The 20712-nt window shown below is 42.0% G+C and overlaps 2 protein-coding genes across 6 annotated transcripts in view; one reads left to right on the forward strand and one right to left on the reverse strand.

Moving 5' to 3' along the window:
• Positions 1–11949, forward strand: part of btaf1 (BTAF1 RNA polymerase II, B-TFIID transcription factor-associated) — a 67021-nt gene extending 55072 nt beyond the window's left edge. For both annotated transcript variants that reach the window (XM_065012863.1, XM_029640897.2), the window contains 11 exons: positions 4684–4851; positions 4969–5046; positions 5132–5261; positions 5689–5830; positions 7024–7154; positions 8362–8484; positions 8655–8807; positions 9479–9687; positions 10134–10293; positions 10641–10811; positions 10973–11949. In XM_065012863.1, the coding sequence (XP_064868935.1) occupies positions 4684–4851; positions 4969–5046; positions 5132–5261; positions 5689–5830; positions 7024–7154; positions 8362–8484; positions 8655–8807; positions 9479–9687; positions 10134–10293; positions 10641–10811; positions 10973–11119 (1612 nt within the window). In that variant the 3' untranslated portion in view covers positions 11120–11949. The remainder of the gene's footprint in view (positions 1–4683; positions 4852–4968; positions 5047–5131; positions 5262–5688; positions 5831–7023; positions 7155–8361; positions 8485–8654; positions 8808–9478; positions 9688–10133; positions 10294–10640; positions 10812–10972) is intronic.
• A 1565-nt stretch (positions 11950–13514) lies between these two features.
• cpeb3 (cytoplasmic polyadenylation element binding protein 3) overlaps positions 13515–20712 on the reverse strand; it is a 68598-nt gene continuing 61400 nt past the window's right edge. For all 4 annotated transcript variants that reach the window (XM_029640898.2, XM_029640899.2, XM_029640900.2 and 1 more), the window contains one exon: positions 13515–19110. In XM_029640898.2, the coding sequence (XP_029496758.1) occupies positions 18883–19110 (228 nt within the window). In that variant the 3' untranslated portion in view covers positions 13515–18882. The remainder of the gene's footprint in view (positions 19111–20712) is intronic.

Raw genomic sequence — 20712 nt, forward strand, 5'->3', positions numbered from 1 at the left:
CGCAGCCAGGAGAAAGGAATTATAATGAATTATTCAGCACAGCGGCCACTGCTTTAAAGGGGGTATTACAGCCATACAAAGGGGATTCCGCCTGAATATTCAAGGCATTATAAAGTGCTTGTCAAATTGTGAAAGAGGCTGAAGTATGTGCAAAAAAAAAAAACAAAGCAGAGCTCATGCCTTTCATGTGACTGAGGATTTGGGGAAAAAATTGCGTCATGCAGACTTAGAATGTAATCAAATCACACAGCCCAACGTTTGTCTCGCAACTAAAGTTGCATAAACGACTCTCAAATGAAGCGTATAGGAGAGCCTGTTTCTTTGTTAACCGCTCAACACAGAATAGCCGCATGTGTGCTCTCCTTCAAATAGTTTGCAGAAAATATCCTGTGTTTTATTCAGCTGTGTTAAATTGTATTCTTCATACTATAAAGTAATGCCACGGAATTGTGAGCCAGTCTTATCTGCTAAATGAACTAGTGTAGCCCACAGCCGTACGGCATAGCCAGATCAGGGCCTAACAAAGGTCTACTTAGATATGCTAGTCTGTTCTTCTGAAATATACATGTTCTACATGTCATGTTTCTTTAGACCGGTGTAAAATTGATTTATTGTGTAGGCTGTTAAGTGTTCCAGTGGCTTGTAGGTTATGTGTGGAAGCCTGTAGATGCTAAATGTCTTTTAATTGTCAATTAGCGTGAGACCGGTAGTTATTTGCTGGACAAGCACCGGCTGACGATTTCATGACCATCACAGCCCTAGTTTACACAACTCATGAGGCTGAATATAACAGGTGTAGGTGCCGCGCACATGTGCAAGATCAGAAACGGTCTGCCTACCTTGCTTTGGTCAGCATGAGAAGCTGGGCCCAGCGAGCAGTTTGACTAGGCTACTGAAATTGCCTTGGGTTGTTCAGCATGCAAAATGACTGGTCGATTTAATGATTGTCAACACAATTATATGCAGGGCTCTAAAGTGCGACGAATTTGGTTGCATATGCAATAAAATACTTGGGTTTCATTTTTGGCGCACTGTTACTATGAAAATGATCCTAGATAATTATGTTAAGGGGTTTATAATCGAGGCTTCCCCTGTACCATTTGTTTCTGAGTACCATAGAGAAACAAGTGAGTGCAGATTTGTTAGCGTCATAGTTGCACCATTGCTACAGTGTAAACGGCTTGAGTCTAGCCCAACAAGATCTAAAGACCTACTCCATATTACCTGCGCAACATTTTTCTTCCTTATAGCGGATCACCGGAGCTGCCTTTTGCATTCATAAACCATGTCGTGGGCCGTTGTAAAACTACTCGCTCGTCAACGTCGTTAAACGATTGTTTAGACTTTGTTCAGTCATGTTACCTAATTGGTTAGCTAGCTAACAACCTGGCAACTTTACCAGTATATCCCAACATTTGGGGGCACAGAAAGAAAAGGTATAGATTCCTAAAGGAGATCAATGACCATAGCAGTGAATAAATCACAGAGCTCTTGCATGTGTTCATTACAAATCTGATGTTTTTCAAGACTACAGTTTTCAATTTAATGCATCTCAATAGGAAAAGTGTTTTTATGCAATGTAGAAAACAAATATTCCAATGATGGGTATTGTATCAACACTTTTATAATAAGCTGTTAAGTGTTACATATTAACATCTAGGGCACGTGCTTCAAAAGTAGCTAGAATTCATATAGTCTCAATTAATTTATCATTTTTACACTCCTGATAGAAAGTTATACAAACAATGACTACATCTCAGCTGCCCAGACCTGCATGCTCACCCCCCCCATCATAGTGCCTGCATTGTTTGCCACTTGGCTTTGAATTTTACAAATTTGAGTTTCTCAGTCACTCATGCCATTTTTTAAATAATTCGATTTTTCTATTTGTGTCAATGATGGGGATTAACTTCCAAGTGTTTTGTTTACTTTTTAAGATGACTGAAGAGAATCGTCCAGCCTATCACTTAGCTCAGCCCACAACTTCTAGACTTTATAGCATTCCCAAAAAGCATGGATTGAGTCGGTTTTAGTTTTAGTTACATTGCATTTGGAAAATATTCAGACCCCTTTCCTCATTTTGTTACGTTACAGACTCATTCTAAAATGGATTCAATTATTTTTTTCCCCCCTCAATCTACACACAATACCCCATAATGACAAAGCAAAAACAAGTTTTTAGAAATGTTTTTAAAGTAAAAAAAAACTGATCATATGTATTCAGACCCTTTACTCTATACTTTGAAGCACCTTTGACAGTGATTTACATCCTTGAGTCTTCTTGGGTATGACTACAAGCTTGGCACACCTGTATTTGGAGTTTGTCCCATTCTTCTCTGTAGATCCTCTCAAGCTCTGTCAGGTTGAATAGGGAGCATTGCTGCACAGCTATTTTCAGGTCTCTTGAGATGTTCAAGTCAAGCTCTGGCTGGGCCACTCATGGATATTCAGAGACTTGTCCCAATGCCACTCCTGTGTTGTCTTGGCTGTGTGCTTAGGGTTGTTGTCGTGTTGGAAGCTGAACATTCACTCCAGTCTGAGGTTGAGTGCTCTGGAGAAGGTTTTTGTCAAGGATCTCTCTGTACTTTGCTCCGTTTTGTCTTTCCCTCCCAGTCCCTACCCCTGAAAAACATCTGCACAGCATGATGCTGTCACCACCATACTTCACTGTAGTGATGGTGCCAGGTTTTCTCCAGATGTGACTCTTGGCATTCTTTTTTCTCATGGTCTGAGAGTCCATTAAGGTGCCCTTTGGCAAACTCCAAGGGGGCTGTCATGTGCCTTTTTAACTGAGTGACATCTGGCCACTCTACCATAAATGCCTGATTTAGTAGAGTGCTACAGAGATGGTTGTCCCTCTGGGAGGTTCTCCTATCTCCACAGAGGAGCTCTGTCAGTGACCATTGGGTTCTTGGTCACCTCCCTGACCAAGGCCCTTCTCCCCCGTTTGGTCAGTTCTAGGAATGGTGGTTCCTAACTTCTTCCATTTAAGAATGGAGACCACTGTTCTTGGACCTTAAATGCTGCAGAAATGTTTTGTTACCCTTCCCCAGATCTGTGCCCCGACACAATCCTGTCTGAGCTCTACGGACAATTCCTTCAACCTCATGGCTTGGTTTTTGCTCTGAATTTAACACCGGTGGACTCCAAGTTGTGGAAACATCTGAAGGATGATGAATGGACAACCTGAGCTCAATTTTGAGTCTCATAGCAAAGGATCTTATGAATACTTATATAAATACTTATGTAAATAAGGTATTTCTGTATTTTTTTTTATTTTTGTAAAGTAACAATGTGGAGGAAGGGGTCTGAAATACTTTCAGAATGCACTGTAAGACATGACTCTGACATTGTGCTGTAGAATGTGAATTATCTTGTATAATAAATTTGATATGTTAGTTTATTGGACTAAGTCTACATTTTGAACTTAATTTTTATTAGTTATGCTTAAACTTTCCCTCCTTGTGCCATCAGTTCTTTTTAAGTCTTAGATAAAAATATAAACTATTGGAACCAAGAGATTGTTAGTTGGATATGTTCTCTGCAAGGTTTTGTATACCTCCCTATCATGAGCATCCTTTTCTGACTCAAACAAGATTACCTCTAGGTTGCTCTGAATTTCTTCATATATAATGTTTAACTAAATCTACATTAGTCAGTCCAAAATTGCATTTGAATTTTGTCATGGAAATAAATGTATTTCCTGTTACCAAGTCACTTGTGCCTTAAATTGGTCCACACGGGACCTTTTTTAATAAGTGATATCTGAAAAGCTATCCAAGGATTATTCCGTAAGGTTGTGTTTTTAGGGCGTGATTTTTGGTTTCGAGTCTAGAGATGAGCATGTGCATCTTCAATATGTTACCCATTGTTCCTCTTTAACGCATTCATCTAGATGTCGCGAGTTAAAGCCTTGGGTAGCTAGTTGATACAAATGTAAGGTTAAAACCACCCTCCGACTTAGGAAGATGTCAAACGCTCCCTTTGTATTCTAGAAATGTTATTTGCTCTTAAAGTCTGAGTCTACTTTTTAAAGAATGTCTTTGGGATAATTGGTATTACTGAAAATAAATACAAAAATTTTGGAGCCACATCATTCTAGAGGTTTATTCTACCTTTACGATTATTCCATTTAATTCGACCTACTTTCATTTTGAGTAATGGAATAGTTATATATTTGTTAGTTATTTTCTGGTGCTCCTGACTTAGGTTGGGAGCACCAGTGCCTCCAATTACATTTATTTTGTTTTATTCGGTTCCTGGTTTCATGAAGTTTGACACTGAAGGAGAGGACACATCCATTTTGACTAAAGATGAACTGTTTTTTTTTGAGGGTAGAAAGAATAATATGCAAAATAATTTGATCCGGTGATTCGTAAAGTTTGAATCGATTTTTTTTTCCTGAACGACGCATGCTATTTGGATCGGTTTGGGGTTCAGATTTTTTTTCCCCATGTATTTTTATGTTTAAGATACGCATCGGTCCCCAACACAATTGTATCACTAAATTGTTACATCCCTACTAAATGCATATCCAGGCATTGTGAAATCTGTCAGGCAACTGCAGTGTAGTTGTCTTGAAACGCGCCCACAGTTTGAATTTCAAATGTACACCGTCAGCACATTGGAGAGCCTCCTCTGTTGTAAAAGGAGTTGTCATGTTAATTGTTACATTGTGTACAGGGCACAGGAGTATGCCAAAACCAAGGCGGCAGACAGCACCCCCCTGCCCTCTCTGGTGGTGTGCCCCCCCACCCTGACAGGTCACTGGGTGGATGAGGTGGGCAAGTTCTGCACCAAAGAGTACCTGAACCCACTGCACTACACGGGACCCCCTACAGAGCGAGCCCGGTAAGACCCCTGTAGGGACCCTGACCCACCCAAACATGCACATGATTCCACTACAGAGATTGAGTAGAACACAGCGTCATTTGTTTAAATTATTCACGTTAAAATTTTGTTTTGCAGTTTACAGCATCAAGTGAAAAAGCACAACCTGGTAGTAGCCTCTTACGATGTTGTACGGAACGACATTGACTTTTTTAGGTGATTTATTTATATATAATTATCTTATTTGGAAGGGATGGATATGTGATTTTATAAATAACTTATGTTTCATTTTTTGTTTAAGGAATGTAAAATTCAATTATTGTATCCTCGACGAGGGCCATGTGATCAAGAACGGGAAGACCAAGCTCTCAAAAGCCATAAAGCAGTTGGCCGCCAACTTCCGTGTTATCCTATCAGGAACGCCCATCCAGGTGGGGGCATGAAACGTTTTCCGTTTTAATCAGTGAAGAATGAGCAAAGGCTTCTGCAGTGGAAATGCATCTGATTTGAAGTTGCTAACACACTTGCAGTGTGTTTGTTTTGGTACTAATCTTTAAACCATGACCCTCACTGCATTAGATTAATGTTGCCTAATAATTTCTCTATTCTGGCCTAATGATTCCAGTTCCTCCACTCTGTGGGTTGGTTGGATGTATTAGTTTTACATTGACAGGTGTATTAGTGGATGAAATTAAGTAAGGACTTTATGCCAAGCCTGTGACATTAATGGTAATTGGTAGATTGTGCTTATTGTCTACTCTGCTGCAGATTTATTTTAGATTAGTTAAACCCAAGCATTGAGTACTTGTAAATCTTAGTGTCGCTCTCTCTTTTTCTCCTTCTCCCACCTCTCCCCAGAATAATGTTCTGGAGCTGTGGTCGCTCTTTGACTTCCTCATGCCCGGCTTCCTGGGCACAGAACGCCAGTTTGCTGCCCGCTACGGCAAGCCCATCCTGGCCAGCCGTGATGCCAAGAGCTCATCGCGTGAGCAGGAGGCCGGTAAGATCTGATTTTTGGTGTGGTCATCAGCCCTGAGTGCACGGAAGCTGGATCTTGTTCATTTGGCACTTGAAATAGGTTGTGAGGAAATTGCAATTCTCCATGGCAAAAATGAGCCCGACGCGGATGACTCTTTGCTCCTTTAACCTATTCAACTCTTAATTTGAAAGGTACAGCCCTGGGCCTAGATTCACAAAACCTTAAGAAATTTCTTAACTGCCATTTAAAAAAAAGTTCTTGAAAAATGTCTTGTGCTGTTTATGTTTCTCCTTTCTCCTTAAGCAAAGGGTCAAGAACAAATGTAGTTTCTTAAATGCGTTTATTGGAAATGTTTTTCATTCCCAAGATGGCTAAACCCTTAAACTCAGGGCAGTGAGAGAATAAATTCACTCAAACTTCATCTGAACGTTTCAGTATTGATTATTTTAAACCCTAGGACATGTTTTAGAACAGGAATCTCAGTATGAAATATGATAACATGATTGCCATAGCTAGATGGCTAGCTAAATCGGTTGCCTAGCAACACATATCTTATAGTATGATATTTGAGAAGTTCTTAAGAAAATCATTATCTAAAGATATTGCTGAGGAATTGCACTTAACAACTCTTTTATTGGTATCGGATTACTGTTGGCAATGTCATAAGAATCCCCCCCACTGCCATAGATCATGCACTATGGTCGTATTTTTAGAGTATGCAATCTAGCTCAAGTTGCCAAAAGTGCAAACATATTTGGTGTGCATGGAAAAGGGTACATCCTGATGGTCATTGTAAAGCAATTAATTTCCTTCTCCATCCACATGACCTTGTATGCCTCCTCCACGTGCTGTTGATTTAGTGTTTAGAACGACACCACATTAGGTAAAAGATCTGACTTCTCTCCCCCCCTTCATTAAAATATTTTTTGAACAGTAATTGGTGACATGTCATTTGAAACAAACCTAGACTTTCGAATCTGCTTTGTTTTTGTTTCATTGCCACAATATTTCAGTGTGTTGCGATACTGGTATTGTCACAACCCTATTTAGTACCTCGCCGTTTCTTCAGTTTAGTGCCATCTGTACTTAAGAAACCCTTGTTGGTTTTCGTAGCATACGGTGTGCCCTAATAAACATGACCCTGAAGATACTTTCTTGACACTCTCACACTGACGGTGGTGTTAGTATCTTGTAATGACGGTGTTCCCCTTCAGGGGTGCTGGCCATGGAGGCGCTGCATCGCCAAGTTCTGCCCTTCCTCTTGAGGAGGATGAAAAAGGACGTGCTGCAGGACCTGCCCCCCAAGATCATCCAGGACTACTACTGCAACCTCAGCCCTCTACAGGTACGCCACATGGAGGGCCCACCTTGAAACACTTACACCGCCACGTACAGTACCATCCGTTCACCCACACTGCGTCTCACAAAGACACGGCGGTTGGTACCGAAAATCTCCAATTTGGACTCATCAGCCCAAACAACAGATTTTCACCAGTCTAATGGCCATTGCTCGTGTTTCTTGGCCCAAGCAAGTTTCTTGTTATTATTGGTGTCCTTTAGTAGTGGTTGCTTTGCAGCAATTCGACCATGAAGGCCTGATGCACACCGTCTCCTCTGAACAGTTGATGTTGAGATGTGTCTGTTACTTGAAATCTGAAGCATTTATTTGGGCTGCAATCTGAGGTGCAATCAATTGCCGATTTTCTGAGACTGGCATCTCTAATGAACTGATCTTCTGCAGCAGAGGTAACGGATTTCATTTCCTGTGATGGTCCTCATGAGAGCCAGTTTTAATGTAGCACTTGATGGTTTTTGCGACTGCACTTGAAGAAACTTTCAAAGTACTTGACATTTTCTAGATTGACTGACCATGTCTTAATGTAATGATGGACTGTTTATCTTTGATTACTTGAGCGGTTCTTGCCATTATATGGACTTGGCCCTATTTGGTAAAATACCATCTTCTGTATACCACCCCTACCTTGTCACAACACAACTGATTGGCTCAAACGCATTAAGAAGGAAAGAAATTCCACAAATTAACTTTTAACAAGGCATTCCAGGTGACTACCTCATGAAACTGGTTGAGAGAATGCCAAGAGTGCAAAGCTCAGGGCAAAGGGTGGCAACTTAAGAATCTCAAATATAAAATATATTTTGAACTTCTTTTGGTTACTCAATGTTTTTTCATAGATTTGATGTCTTCACTATTCAAAATAAATAAACCCTTGAATGAGTCAACTTTTGACTGGTACTATAGATACCGTCTTCATTTGGAGAGAGAAGCATTCAGTTGTGTATTTTCCACTTTCTAGTCACCATAGAAGCGGAGGCTGCTACAAAACGTAATGTTTCAATCCATTAAATGAAAGCCTTGTATGTAGCTTGTATACATACAATCTGCGTGCGTGTTTTAATATTGACTACATTGCAGACTGACTGTGTAGAATGTTCATCCCAAATAACTACTCATTAAGTTATTTTTAAATGAGCAGTTCTGTGCCTGCCATTGCTCAAACAATCTGTCCCCGTGTCTGTCTCTCTGTCTGCAGGTTCAGCTGTATGAGGACTTTGCCAAGTCCCGGGCCAAGGTCGGTGTGGAGGACACCATCTCTACAGCCTCCACCCAGGAGGAGGAGAAGCCCAAGCTGAAGGCCACGGGCCACGTGTTCCAGGTACACACACATTATGTGACTGCCTTTGTAGTTTTTGGATTGTCCCTGACCATGAAACGGGTATTTTTTTCTCCACTGAGCTTCTCACATGTGAATGTGACCTGCAATTAATATTAAGTCTGTGGAAACCCTACTTGCTATTTATGTTATTAATGTCCTCTTCCCTCCAGGCTCTGCAGTACTTGAGGAAGCTGTGTAACCACCCAGGCCTGGTACTGCTGCCACAGCACCCTGAGTACAAGCGTATCACAGACCAGCTGGCAGCACAACACTCCAGCCTTCGAGACATCCAGCATTCGCCTAAACTCTCAGCCCTCAAACAGGTACCACTCTTCCCCTATACCTTACCTCTGGGTACCACTAATTCCCAGTTCCTTACACCAGTGTTTCTTAATCCTGGTCCTGGCATCCAAAGGGGTGCACAGTTCAGTTTTTTTCCTCAGCCACTACGCACCTGATTCAAAGCTTGATGATGAGTTGATCATTTTGAATCAGCTGTGTAGTACTAGGGCAAAAACCAAAACCTTTGAGTCCCAAGGAACCAGGATTAAGAAACACTGCACTACACTAAAGGCGTCTGCATGCGTCCCAGCTGAAACGGTTTGTGTAAATCATGACGTTTTGGTCTTCAGCAATGTTTTTTTTGGGGGTTGCTTGTGCACAAAATTATTTTGGGGGGGGCAACCTGAAGTCTACGCCCCTTCCTCTGTGATAAGTCAACATTAGGGATTCTTCAATGACGAATAAGATTCATTGCGTTGGCTTAATTCTGACTATTTTGAGGAATAGTACACTAGCTACGTTGTCTCAAAATGGACAAACAGTACTATCCCCCCCCCCCCATCTCCTCTGCTTCAGAAGTGGCAGTGATGGGGATAGTGGGGGTGAGGTGCCGATATCGGTCTATCGCCTACTCTGAACTCCATACTAAACACCTACAGATCAAAACACTGAGTAAGTTGTAATCCTGAGCTTCCCCTCTTCCCTTCTCCAGTTGTTGTTGGACTGTGGTCTGGGCAGCAGTGGCTCAGCGGAGGGCACAGAGGCGGTGGTTGCCCAACACAGAGTGTTGATCTTCTGTCAGCTGAAAAGCATGCTGGACATCGTGGAGCACGACCTGCTCAAGCTCCAGCTGCCCACAGTCACCTACCTGCGACTTGACGGCAGCGTGCAGGCGAGCCTGCGCCACGCCATCGTCTCCAGGTAATAAAGGAGGAGCATGGTCTTTGGGCGACGCAAATGAATGGTGTTGGTGTCAAACAGGGAATAATGGAATACTCTGATTAGTAGTGTCGCCAGCATATAAAAAAATATTTATTTTAAACTCCCTTCTCCTCCAATGTGATTTGTTTTTATGACCGGACACCTTAGAAGTAGATTAATAGACCGGTATTGGGCACAGACAGTAGGCAGAGCCGAGGCTCAAACCCACGTCGCCAGGTGTGTCCGTAGTCAGGAGCTTAGATTGCTACACCAGACTCCGGCACAGTCTGCGCCTTTGCTGTAACGTCACCCATTGTCTAACTCGACAAACTTGATCTGAATTTAAAGGCACTGTCCTTCTCTCAGCCTCCATTTCGCGTGCTCTGGCCCTCATCCCCTCATTCTCCCTCTCGCCATCTCCTGTGCTCTGTCACGCTCGCTTTCAGGTTCAACAATGACCCCTCCATTGACGTGCTGCTGCTCACCACGCACGTGGGTGGTCTGGGTCTGAACCTGACTGGTGCTGACACTGTGGTGTTTGTGGAACACGACTGGAACCCCATGAGAGACCTACAGGCCATGGACCGCGCCCACAGGATAGGACAGGTACACTATTGCCTCTCCATGGCGCGCGCGCACACACACACACACACCCCTTTTCACACTGAGCCAAGGCAAGCTGTACTTGGTTGGCCTAGTTAATCACCCACCGTAGTTGCTGGAACGGTGCTAGAAAGGACAGACGATATCCAGGCCCAACACAGTGCGGTTTGGGTCAGCCCTATAGTGTGAATTAGGCAATGGTGTGTTTGAGCAAGCCGAGGCATGGAATCACTCATCTTGGTTCTGTGCATGCCGACTGCAATGTAGTTGATCTCAAACATGCGCACCGCACCGGCTTGGCAGTCTGTAGTGAAAAGTGACATTAGTAATGGGGTCTTTTGTTGTTGCAGAAACGCGTGGTGAATGTGTATCGTCTGATCACTCGGGGCACTCTGGAAGAGAAGATCATGGGCCTGCAGAAGTTCAAGATGAACATCGCCAATGCGGTCATCAGCCAGGAGAACGCCAGCCTGCAGAGTATGGGCACCGACCAGCTCCTCAACCTCTTCACCCTGGACAAGGTCAGTTGCTCTCCCTTAAGTACACGCACTTCCGCATGTGCTCTCTTTTCGTTTCTCGGTCATCTTCATGGTCATGCTGCTCTTTCACTCACGCATCCATTTAACCCGTATTTGCCCGTCCGACGTGTGTGTTTCCATCTCTAACTCGTCTCTCTGTCTAGGATGGGAAGGATGATAAGGGCGAGTTGTCGTCCTCCGGAGGGAAAGCCTCCATTAAGAACGTGCTGGACGGTCTGGGGGACCTGTGGGATCAGCTGCAGTATGACACAGAGTACAACCTGGATAGCTTCATGCACACGCTCCACTAGCCCCTCTTACCCAGCCAGACTAAATGATGCTCATCCACCTCCAGCCTAGCAGGGTCATTCTACACAGCCCTCAGGATGCTAATCTCAGAATGGGATTTCCCCCCACACGCACAAGTTTAGCCACATTGACATTCGCCCAAAGCCCCAAGGATTCTGTTTTCAACCCCCCCCTATGGTTATCCCTATGGCTCCCTCGGTATTCTCCCACCCAAAGGCCTACTGACTTGACCACCTAAAAGCCTTCCCATCTTCAGTCCTGTCTGTCCTGTGCCCTCTTTTCCCATGGGCACAGAGGGCCATCTAGTCTGTCCTTGGGACTGCCTGTGGTGGTTCTCCTTATAATCGTCAGAGGCTTAAAGCACTCTCACCCTCTTGGAGGGCTACCAGTGCTCTATTGACATGTGGTCAAAAACAAGGTGTGATCGTTGTGAGCTGACCTATAGGAACACACCCCAGTGTGCTGGCTCTTTATAGCGGGCTACTGGATTGTGCTGTGCTGCTGGCTAGTGGGGGTGTTTTGGGTTGTGGACCTATAGTCCTGTGTAAGCACATTCATTTCACCTTTCTTACCACAGAACTCTATCAGTCGACTGACCTGGCAGATGATTGGAAAAGCTATGGTCATGGCCAGTGCTGCTCCTCCCCAACCTTGTAAAATTTTACTCTGAACGACACTGCAGGGACAAACTGAAATTCCCCCCCCCCCCCTCCACACACACACAGAGGACTTGTCAGAGTTTTAAGAAGAGAATGCAGACCTGTATATATTTCTGTAATTTCTGCTTTTTGTTTAAACTAATAGAATTATAATAAATTCTACAGACCTTTCAGTGTGCGTCCTGTTTTGTGCTCTGTCTTGTCCCCGTAGTCTGCATTCCCATGTTGATTTGAAGAACACTGTATATAACTTTGAACATGGCCAGTAGAGGGTGTGTTCTTGCATTTAGGAATATTGGCACAGATTACCTCTGAATGAAGAATTTATGGGATCAATTTTAGAGGTGCATGATGTTGACAAGCAAGGGAAAGTAAATGTTGCTTTAAAGTGAAGATGACTACACCTATTCAGTGCTACTACAGCTTTAGTTTGATCAGGTGACGGGGTTAACTAGTCGTTTCACTGCTGCACATGTAAGCCCTATACGAGTCAGGTTTGAAGCGTTACCAAGCTAACCTGGGTCAGCTGTATAAAAATGTTAAAATACTGATCACATTACACAGTAATATGGATTTGAAACGTTCTGCACAAACTTTCATCGATTAGGAGTGGGGGAGTTGCTTGTGCACACCAGGCGGCAATAACGATACGTGATTAAAGTGTGGCACTGACTCGCCCCATGTATTGACGTTTCCGCATTGTTTCAATGAGTTTGGCATTGGCCACTAGCCACGTGCAGTTCCAAACAGGCAGATGCGCAAGAGCCATGGTCATGAAACGGATGAAGCCTGAGCTGGAATATGAAGCTAACTGAAGCTGCCTAGCTTTCGAAAACCCTGAGTAGATCTCACTACTTTTTTAACAGTTTGTGTATTCTAGTCAATGCACCAGCAGTTTCTTGTCAGTCAATTGGTATATTAGTCTAGCCAGTTATCTAAATTTGTAGTAATCCTGGTCGAATGCCAACCGGGCATGCTGGGCACGTGCCCGACCGCCAGGGTGCACCCGTTTGGTTTTGTTAGTCACTGATTTTTCTATCTGCCACTAAAAAAAATTGCTCCCAAAAGGCTAGAACCAGCCCTGAGTACACCCCTCTGGTATGAAGAACACAACTATAAATGCAACATGTGAAGTGTTGATCCCATGTTTCCCCAGAAAATCCATAGGCACATATTTTCTCACACACTCCTGTGAATGTTTCTCCTTTGCCAAAATAATCCATCCACCTGACTAGTGGCATATCGAGAAGATTAAACTGCCTGATCATTACACCTTCTGCTGGTTCTAACATGCCTCCTTTGTCCTGGTCTTGTACACATTCAAATTGTGCCCACTTTTTTTTTACATTTACATTTAAGTCATTTAGCAGACGCTCTTATCCAGAGCGACTTACAAATTGGTGCGTTCACCTTAAGACATCAGGTGACAGGTTCACCTTTTTGACAGGTGAAGATGATTAAAATACTCATTTGTAATCAGATTTTTAGATTAGATGCATTTCTGAAAATGTGGACTCAAATTCCAAACGTTCCCTTAGTGCCAGGTATAAACAAGACTAGAGAATCATATTGACTATGTATAGCGATGCGGAAGAGCAAAAAAAGCATCGAACACTGTTCTGCGAGTGGTCTGAGGCAGTCGGTAATTAACGAGCGTTCTAAAGTACAACTCAACCCCTATGATTTAAACATCATCCCTCCATTGATTGCTTCAGTAACCCCAAACGTAACAGAGGTCTTAAATGTATTTAAGTTCTTTTGAGATTTATTTGAACACTTCACATTTTTCCATTCCAGTCACACACCAGTCAAGCACCTTACTCCAGGCGGAACATCAAGGGATGAGAGAAAGAGGTGGAAAAGGAGGTCATGCAAAAGACGACAATATTTCACAGCGTCATACAACTATATTTAATAAGACTTGCTTATTAGTACAGAAAAAGGGAAAAGGTGGGAACTACAACCTTGAAGCAGTAGTAAGCATTAGCAGCATAGAGCTCCATTTTTTTATTTTTATTAGTTATACTGCAAATTCAGACAAGCATAGGTCCAAGTCAACAATTTCAAAGCCTTGTCAAGATAGAACCAGTAATCAAACAAAATAAGTATTACTTTGAAAAATTAATGAACACTTGATGATTTTGTCAGAAAAAAAAACTATTGAGCAAGTTAAATCTTTTTTTTAGATCACAAAATGAAGGACCTACTGAGAGAACATTCATGAAGCGTTATGAAATTTCCTCCACCACACATGATTTCCATTTTATCCAAACTGTCCCTTTCAGTTGCACATAGTTTAATATTGCCAGGGTATAGTGTTTGCTTAACAAATAAATCAAATGTAATAACAAATACTTGGTGGTATAACTGTAATACTGACCCTTGGGTGAGTACGAGATTAAGTTAATTAGAACACTACCTGTGCAAGCTAGAAGTAACATTCTCAGACCAGCATTTGCATTGGTGTTTTTTTCCGCTTATTGATGACAATACTATAGTACAGGAAGTGGTGATGTCACAACACTTCATATGGACCAATAGTCTATGGATATGAGGGCAAAAATCAGGTTAATGCCATCCCCGAAGAAGGCACCACATGTTAGTGTATCTTGGCTCAAATTTAAATCTAAGGCCAGTTCGTACACACTAAACTGACTAAAGAAATCTAGGTGGTTTGGGGACAGAAAGAAAACCTGTCAACGATTTAGATGTATGACTCCTATTATCGGGAATAAATTCCAACAAGTCACACCCTCCACTTAATTATACAGTTCATCTTAACATTTACATTCATTCTTAAATACAATCTCACTGGTGCACATAGCCACTTTTCAGGTTCCTACAGGGGTTTACCCACCATCTGAAACTAAAGGGTCATGTAACATGATTAATGTTTTAAAAATGTATTAATGTGATGTTTCACATCAGTGGAAGTGTTGTGACATCTTGGCCATACAATGTTATTGACTATACAAGGTGGGGTTATACCGCAGTAGCAGAAGCAGTAGGAGTGGTAAGTAGCATTGTCCAGCTTCCACAACATTACAACATACCACATTCTGCCTTTTCATTTTATTGCCCGTTCATTTGTTTTACATTGCCAATCGCTTAACAATACCAACCGTAATAGTTCTCCCCCCACCCCACCCCCTCCTTAAATCATCGTCAACACTAACGTAAGCAACATCAGCGAGTTAACACATTAAGCTTTGCATTTAAAAAATCTACACACTTAAGTAACAATATTACAAAGGGTTTTCAGCTTCCAAAAATAAAATAAAGTGAACAAATGAAAAAAGTAACTTTTTTTAAAGAATTAGCATCATAAAATGAATTTATTCCAAGTAAAAATATAAAATAATATTAATGACATTGACCAGATATGAAAGTCTCTCCCAGAAATAACTATTAATGGTTGAGAAATAAGTCTGTAAAGAAAATACGAAATAAAAATACGTAAATGTTTAAATTATTTTCTTTTTTAGCAAAAATCTCTAAAAATAATGAAAAATTTCTCAGTACAAAGGCTACATTACTACTGGAAGGTACTAGCATGTAGAGTAGGTAAATACACAGTAGAAAATGATTTTAGTGAATCACAATGCTTGCAATGAAAATAAATCTGCAATAAAGATTTGCCTCTTTCTTTTTATTTTTTTTTTTTTTTTTTTTACAAACAGTACAAACAGTATTGCACATTACAACAAAGAATCGAGGTTCTTAGCCTTAAAAAAAAAAAATGGGACTAATTCAAGTCTTGCGTGAATAGAAGGCTACCAGTCAATTGATGCACCTTGGGGGCTTTCGAACAAGTTACAGTTGAAACACTTGTATCTCTTAATAATATATATATTTTTTTAACATTCCTTTCTCTCCACCTCATCTGCTTAAAGTCTCTTTTTTTAAACAATCTCAGGCTAACAAAATTAGGGTGTTGCTTTTACAAAACATAATGAAACGCATACTTTTAGGAAACATAAAAAAGTTCTTAAAAAATAACATGAACAGAAGATCTCTTTCACAATTCTGGTCAGCATAGTAAATGACTGATTATAAATATACAAAATAAGGGAAGTATCTTCAGTTCACCTGATAGACTTTTATTTATATAGAACAACAATTTTTAGGACTAATATTTTCCTTGGAACACTAACACTCATGTTATGTTTGTCTTGGTGACACCGTGCTTCCACGGGTATAAGACCAGTGGGAAACTCACTCTAACCTCCTCTGTAATAAGGTAGACTCTGTACTTCAGCTAACTACGTCATTATATTAAAGTTATAAAGCTCTAGCTCCTTCAGTTGTTTTTTTTCAAAAAATAAAATTTAAAATAAAAGCAAATAAGCATGACAAAAATAAAATCAACCACCTGTTAAATCATCTCTGGCAGAATTAAATTAATATATATATTTTTTTTATTTGAATAAACTTAGAAAATATCAATTTCTCTCCTAATATATTTCAAAATTGAGGTATTGCAAAAGATCATGTCAGTCAGAAAGCACACTTTTTGTTTTTCTCCCAACAAAAACAATTGCTGACTGTTAAACTGTCCAGATACAAAGAGTAGTGCATAACACGTCTATTATAGAGAAGGAACAAACATAGAAAACCCTTCTGGGCGGGGAAAGACATCTCACAAAAACACCCAGAATTCACTTAAATAGGGAGACTTATTATTACTCATGGTTAGCCTCTTTTTTTTTTTTTGTAGACTTTTCTATCAATAAAAAAGTATCTTCGGTTTAGATTAGTTTACTTTTACAAGAAACAAACAAAATGGTTTGTCCTAAAGCAAACCGTTTTGCGACTAAAACCGAGAGAGGACGGCGGGGGTGCCAGCATGGGACAATCGCAACACACAGAAAAGGAGACGACACATCAACTCGCAATGTTGCAGGATCCAGACTGGATTGTCCACAAAACTGCTAAAAACCAGTGTAACTTAGCCCCAAAACGCCACCGCTCAAACCCAAACCAACCCCAGCAGCCAATACTTAGTTTATTTGTCCTGCATTTAACTACCCAATACCTCCCACCCCACCCATCCTATTCAACTGCACCCCATTCCATAGCCTTTTGATAAATACAAAAAAATGTCCACCATTTTAGCAGGTCATTATTCTACTTCAAGCTTTGCAGGAAAATCTGGATAAATATGGTAAATCCCAGCTAGCACACAATGTTCTGGCAATGTTATCACAACCCCGTAGCCAGAGAACTTTATGTGCAGGCTGAGAAGGAGCTCAGTTTACTAAACCACAAGTCTCCAGTAGCTTCAATGTTCTGTCTGTCTTCTCATCACTGTCTCGTATGCCTTGTCACCACCACAGTACAAATGTTTCAAACTTGCACCTTTAAACCCACAGGCATAGCGCTTGATGCTTCGCACAGTATCATCTGTGGTCTCCGTATGTGTTGGTGGTTTAAGTTGAACATATGTGAGCTCTTTGGTTTTTTTTTTGGGACATGACCCTGTCAACAGTACAGACAGCAGTTCTGTGTTTCTCAGATTCAAGCTCACTTTAGTCTGCGTGTCATATGTTCTGTGTATTTGGGTCAAATCTTGTGTGCGTACTAGGTCTGTATATGTACATGTATGTATGTTTAAGAGAAAGAGAACCATCTGTGTAATGTGTGTGTGTGTGTGTATGAGAGAACGTATATATACACGTGTGCATACACTAGTTCATGAAGTTTCACAGGACTTCTATGTCGGACGTTTACAACACTTAAAGCGAAATCACAGTTCTATAGACATACTCAGACCCAACTATGTACGGTATAAAACTAACAGAAATCGCACAATTATATTAACAATCACTGCAAAAAAAAAAAAAAAAGTACTTCACCTATCGTAGACAGTTTTAAATGATATATCCTACATCTACTTGGATTAAGGTTTAATATTAAGGTTTCGTCATCTGGTTATGTTAGCCACCTTGTGCAGAAGCAGCCTGCTCATACTGCCCCTGTGGCTGTTAACTTCTCACTGGGGGAGGTTGGATTCTTTTACCAGTCTGTCTTCCCTGTTGAGTCCAGTTTCATGCTAGTTGTACGTACATCTATATTGGTGCTGTGCAAACATGGGCAGAATTGAATTAGTAGACATGAGACTGAAATTCTATTGCATGCAGCAACCTGATTGAAGAGAACATGCAGTTAGGGGCGACTCCCCCACCCCACATCATACTAGGCATCGTAAGGGACGCCACTCTCCCTATGATAGCCTGTCATCATCCTTAACACCAGGTGACATCATAGTTGTTATAACACCCTAGCCTGAATAAAGTACTATTCAGCAGCATTACATCAACATAACACTAGAAAATAAAGTCCTAACAAAAATAAAGACCTACCAATCAAAAGCAAAACAGAATCTGATTGCGTCTTATGAGGTATTAATTTGACTATTTTCAGAGTCAAAATGGAGAGCAAATATAGCCATGTTTTTATTTTATTTTTTAAATCTGGTCTTCTGTGGCCCAGACTACTGGATAAATGTATAGTCTTCCTACATCTTATGCCACCCTATTTAGGTTTTCTGAATGCATGGATTTCATTTTTGCCTTTGGTAATATAAGGGGCGATATCCTAAAACATTTTTTAAATAAGTGCATGCTCCTTTCCCATAGAATTTAATTATCTTTAAATGTTAGATGTATTTAAAACAAAAATATATATATACTTTTTAAATATATATGTACTGTAACTGTATAATCAGGAGACCCTGACCCACCAAGTCATGGAACAGGGGACTTGAACACAATATGTTTTTGCTTACATCCCATATGTGTTTAGTGAGTTTTGAGCCAAAGTGCAAATTCTAAGCAGATAGACTTTTGCGATTCATTTTTTCCCCCACCCTATTGTCATCATAAGGGTACACTGGACAATGAGTTCGTAATCAAGCAGTGTAGTTTGAAAATGAAAGACCCAAGTATTTGTAGTTATCCTCTTCACTGATGTTGAGGTGGTGGGGAGGGGGTGTGGGGAGGGGGTGCAGAGCAGGGGGGGTGAGGGGTGTAGCGCTGTCCCGGTTAAGGGGGTTGAGGGGCTGTTGGGGGTGGGGCCGCGGGGCGCAGGGCTTATCCTCGACCCCCTCAGCTCCAGCGGAAGGACACGTGTCGAGGGCGGTCGCCCCCCTCCTTCACCAGTGGCTTGTGGAACTCTCGGCCCGCCCGGGAGTGGATACTGGCCCAGCAGTACTCACAGTAGTACTGCAGGCAGGTGACGTTGGCACAGAAGAAGGGGGCAAACTTCCCCCCACAGCGCGCCCCCTGGCACTCGTCACACATCTGATCGTCCAGGACGTACGGCTTCACCTCCACCTGAAGGAAGGTCAGAGAAAGGAGACACTGGCTTATTATCTTCTTGGCATGAGGTGTAGATTGAACTCAAACTTGAATCTCTATTGTCAGAATGTAAACAGAGTCCACATGCTTTATGCTAAATGTTTGACCAAGTGCAAGACATTGCAGAGTTCTGAAATGTATATTTCTGTTACATGTATTATTTGCCCGTTTAATGTCAACTGTGACATCCTAGAGGCTAAAAATATCAACTTCTCAAATACGTTTCTGTCTCTAGCTGTTCCTATTCTCCTCTCTGTGGGTAAGGAAGGCACTGTAAAAGCAGATGTGGTGAATATTTCAAGAGCCAAAATGACTCATGTGTCCAAGTGTTGCACAACATTCTTCTGCCTGGCACTCTTTATGCACTGAAGCAGGTATACTTCCACACACACACACACACACACACACACACACAAAAATCTGGAGTCCGTTGACCGTTGCTGAGGGACAGACTATCCAATCTGTGTCTCCATGGAGATGACACACAGTGTGTGAGCAGGCCCTGGTTACATACAGCGATCCCTCCACTACAGCCTGACAGTGTAATGAAGGGTTCTCTTTAAACCCCCAGCCCTGGTAAGACTACGACTAGCAATGGCCAAAGCCAGAAACAGACTGGCAACCAGGCTCATTTTCATTTGGCACCAAACGGTAGGAAACGGACTGAAAAAGGGTACCTGAGCGTGTCCAACGGCGCTCGTTTTTGTTTTCCGTTGCAAAAGGTTTTGCTATGGTTGTGCCCTGATGAATACGGCCAATAAATACCAGTATCACCTCGGTGAGTACAGCAATGAAGCTGTTCTGAGGTACAGTAATTGAACCATTCTGACATATCATTAAGACAATACCAAGAGGCCATTTACAGTTAACGGAATGATTGTGTTGACAGACGGAACAGAATTACAACGTGCAAACAAAAGTGTTGTGGATGGACACCAGTGAACTAGGCTTTAGGCCTCAACCACAAGAACGAACATTAACTAACCCTGAGAGAACTTGGGTGTGACGCGGTGGTGGTTGACGCGAAGGCAGGCAGAGAGGCTTCTCTGGGTAGAGCCTCCAACAATGTTGATCTAGGATCAGTTTGACCTTTTAAGTAAAATAATGGCTATGGAGAGGGGGGGGGGTCCTGATCCTAGATCAGCACTCCTACTGTTGCACACTGAATATGGCCCTGGGTCAGACAGTAGAGCCAACCCAGGGAAGTAGTCTGAATAAAGACACTGCCTGCTCAACCAGCCACTGGGGTTGGATATTGGATTATGGCAGCACAGAGGGAGTGTGGAATGAGCAGCCCCCACTGAGACTAGCCTCTCTGGGCTGGCAGACGACCAGTCTTGGTTGGTCACGATAGGCCATGCTCTATAGGGCTAGCCTGCTCAAAATAACCCGGCCACGGCTAAAGTGAATATTCATGTATAAGGAAGTCCTATAATTAAACCTTCCCCACGTCTGGGACTTCAAATATCGGTCAGCCCTCCAGCAGCCGAAGGCCAGGGTGATTACACAGCCAACTCTATCCCACAGACCTAACCGGGGCTCCCTGTATTGTAGGCTGTGCCAAACTGTCGGTTGGAT

The sequence above is a fragment of the Oncorhynchus nerka genome, linkage group LG28, assembly GCF_034236695.1.
Source record: "Oncorhynchus nerka isolate Pitt River linkage group LG28, Oner_Uvic_2.0, whole genome shotgun sequence".
In the NCBI taxonomy this organism is placed as follows: Eukaryota; Metazoa; Chordata; class Actinopteri; order Salmoniformes; family Salmonidae; genus Oncorhynchus; species Oncorhynchus nerka.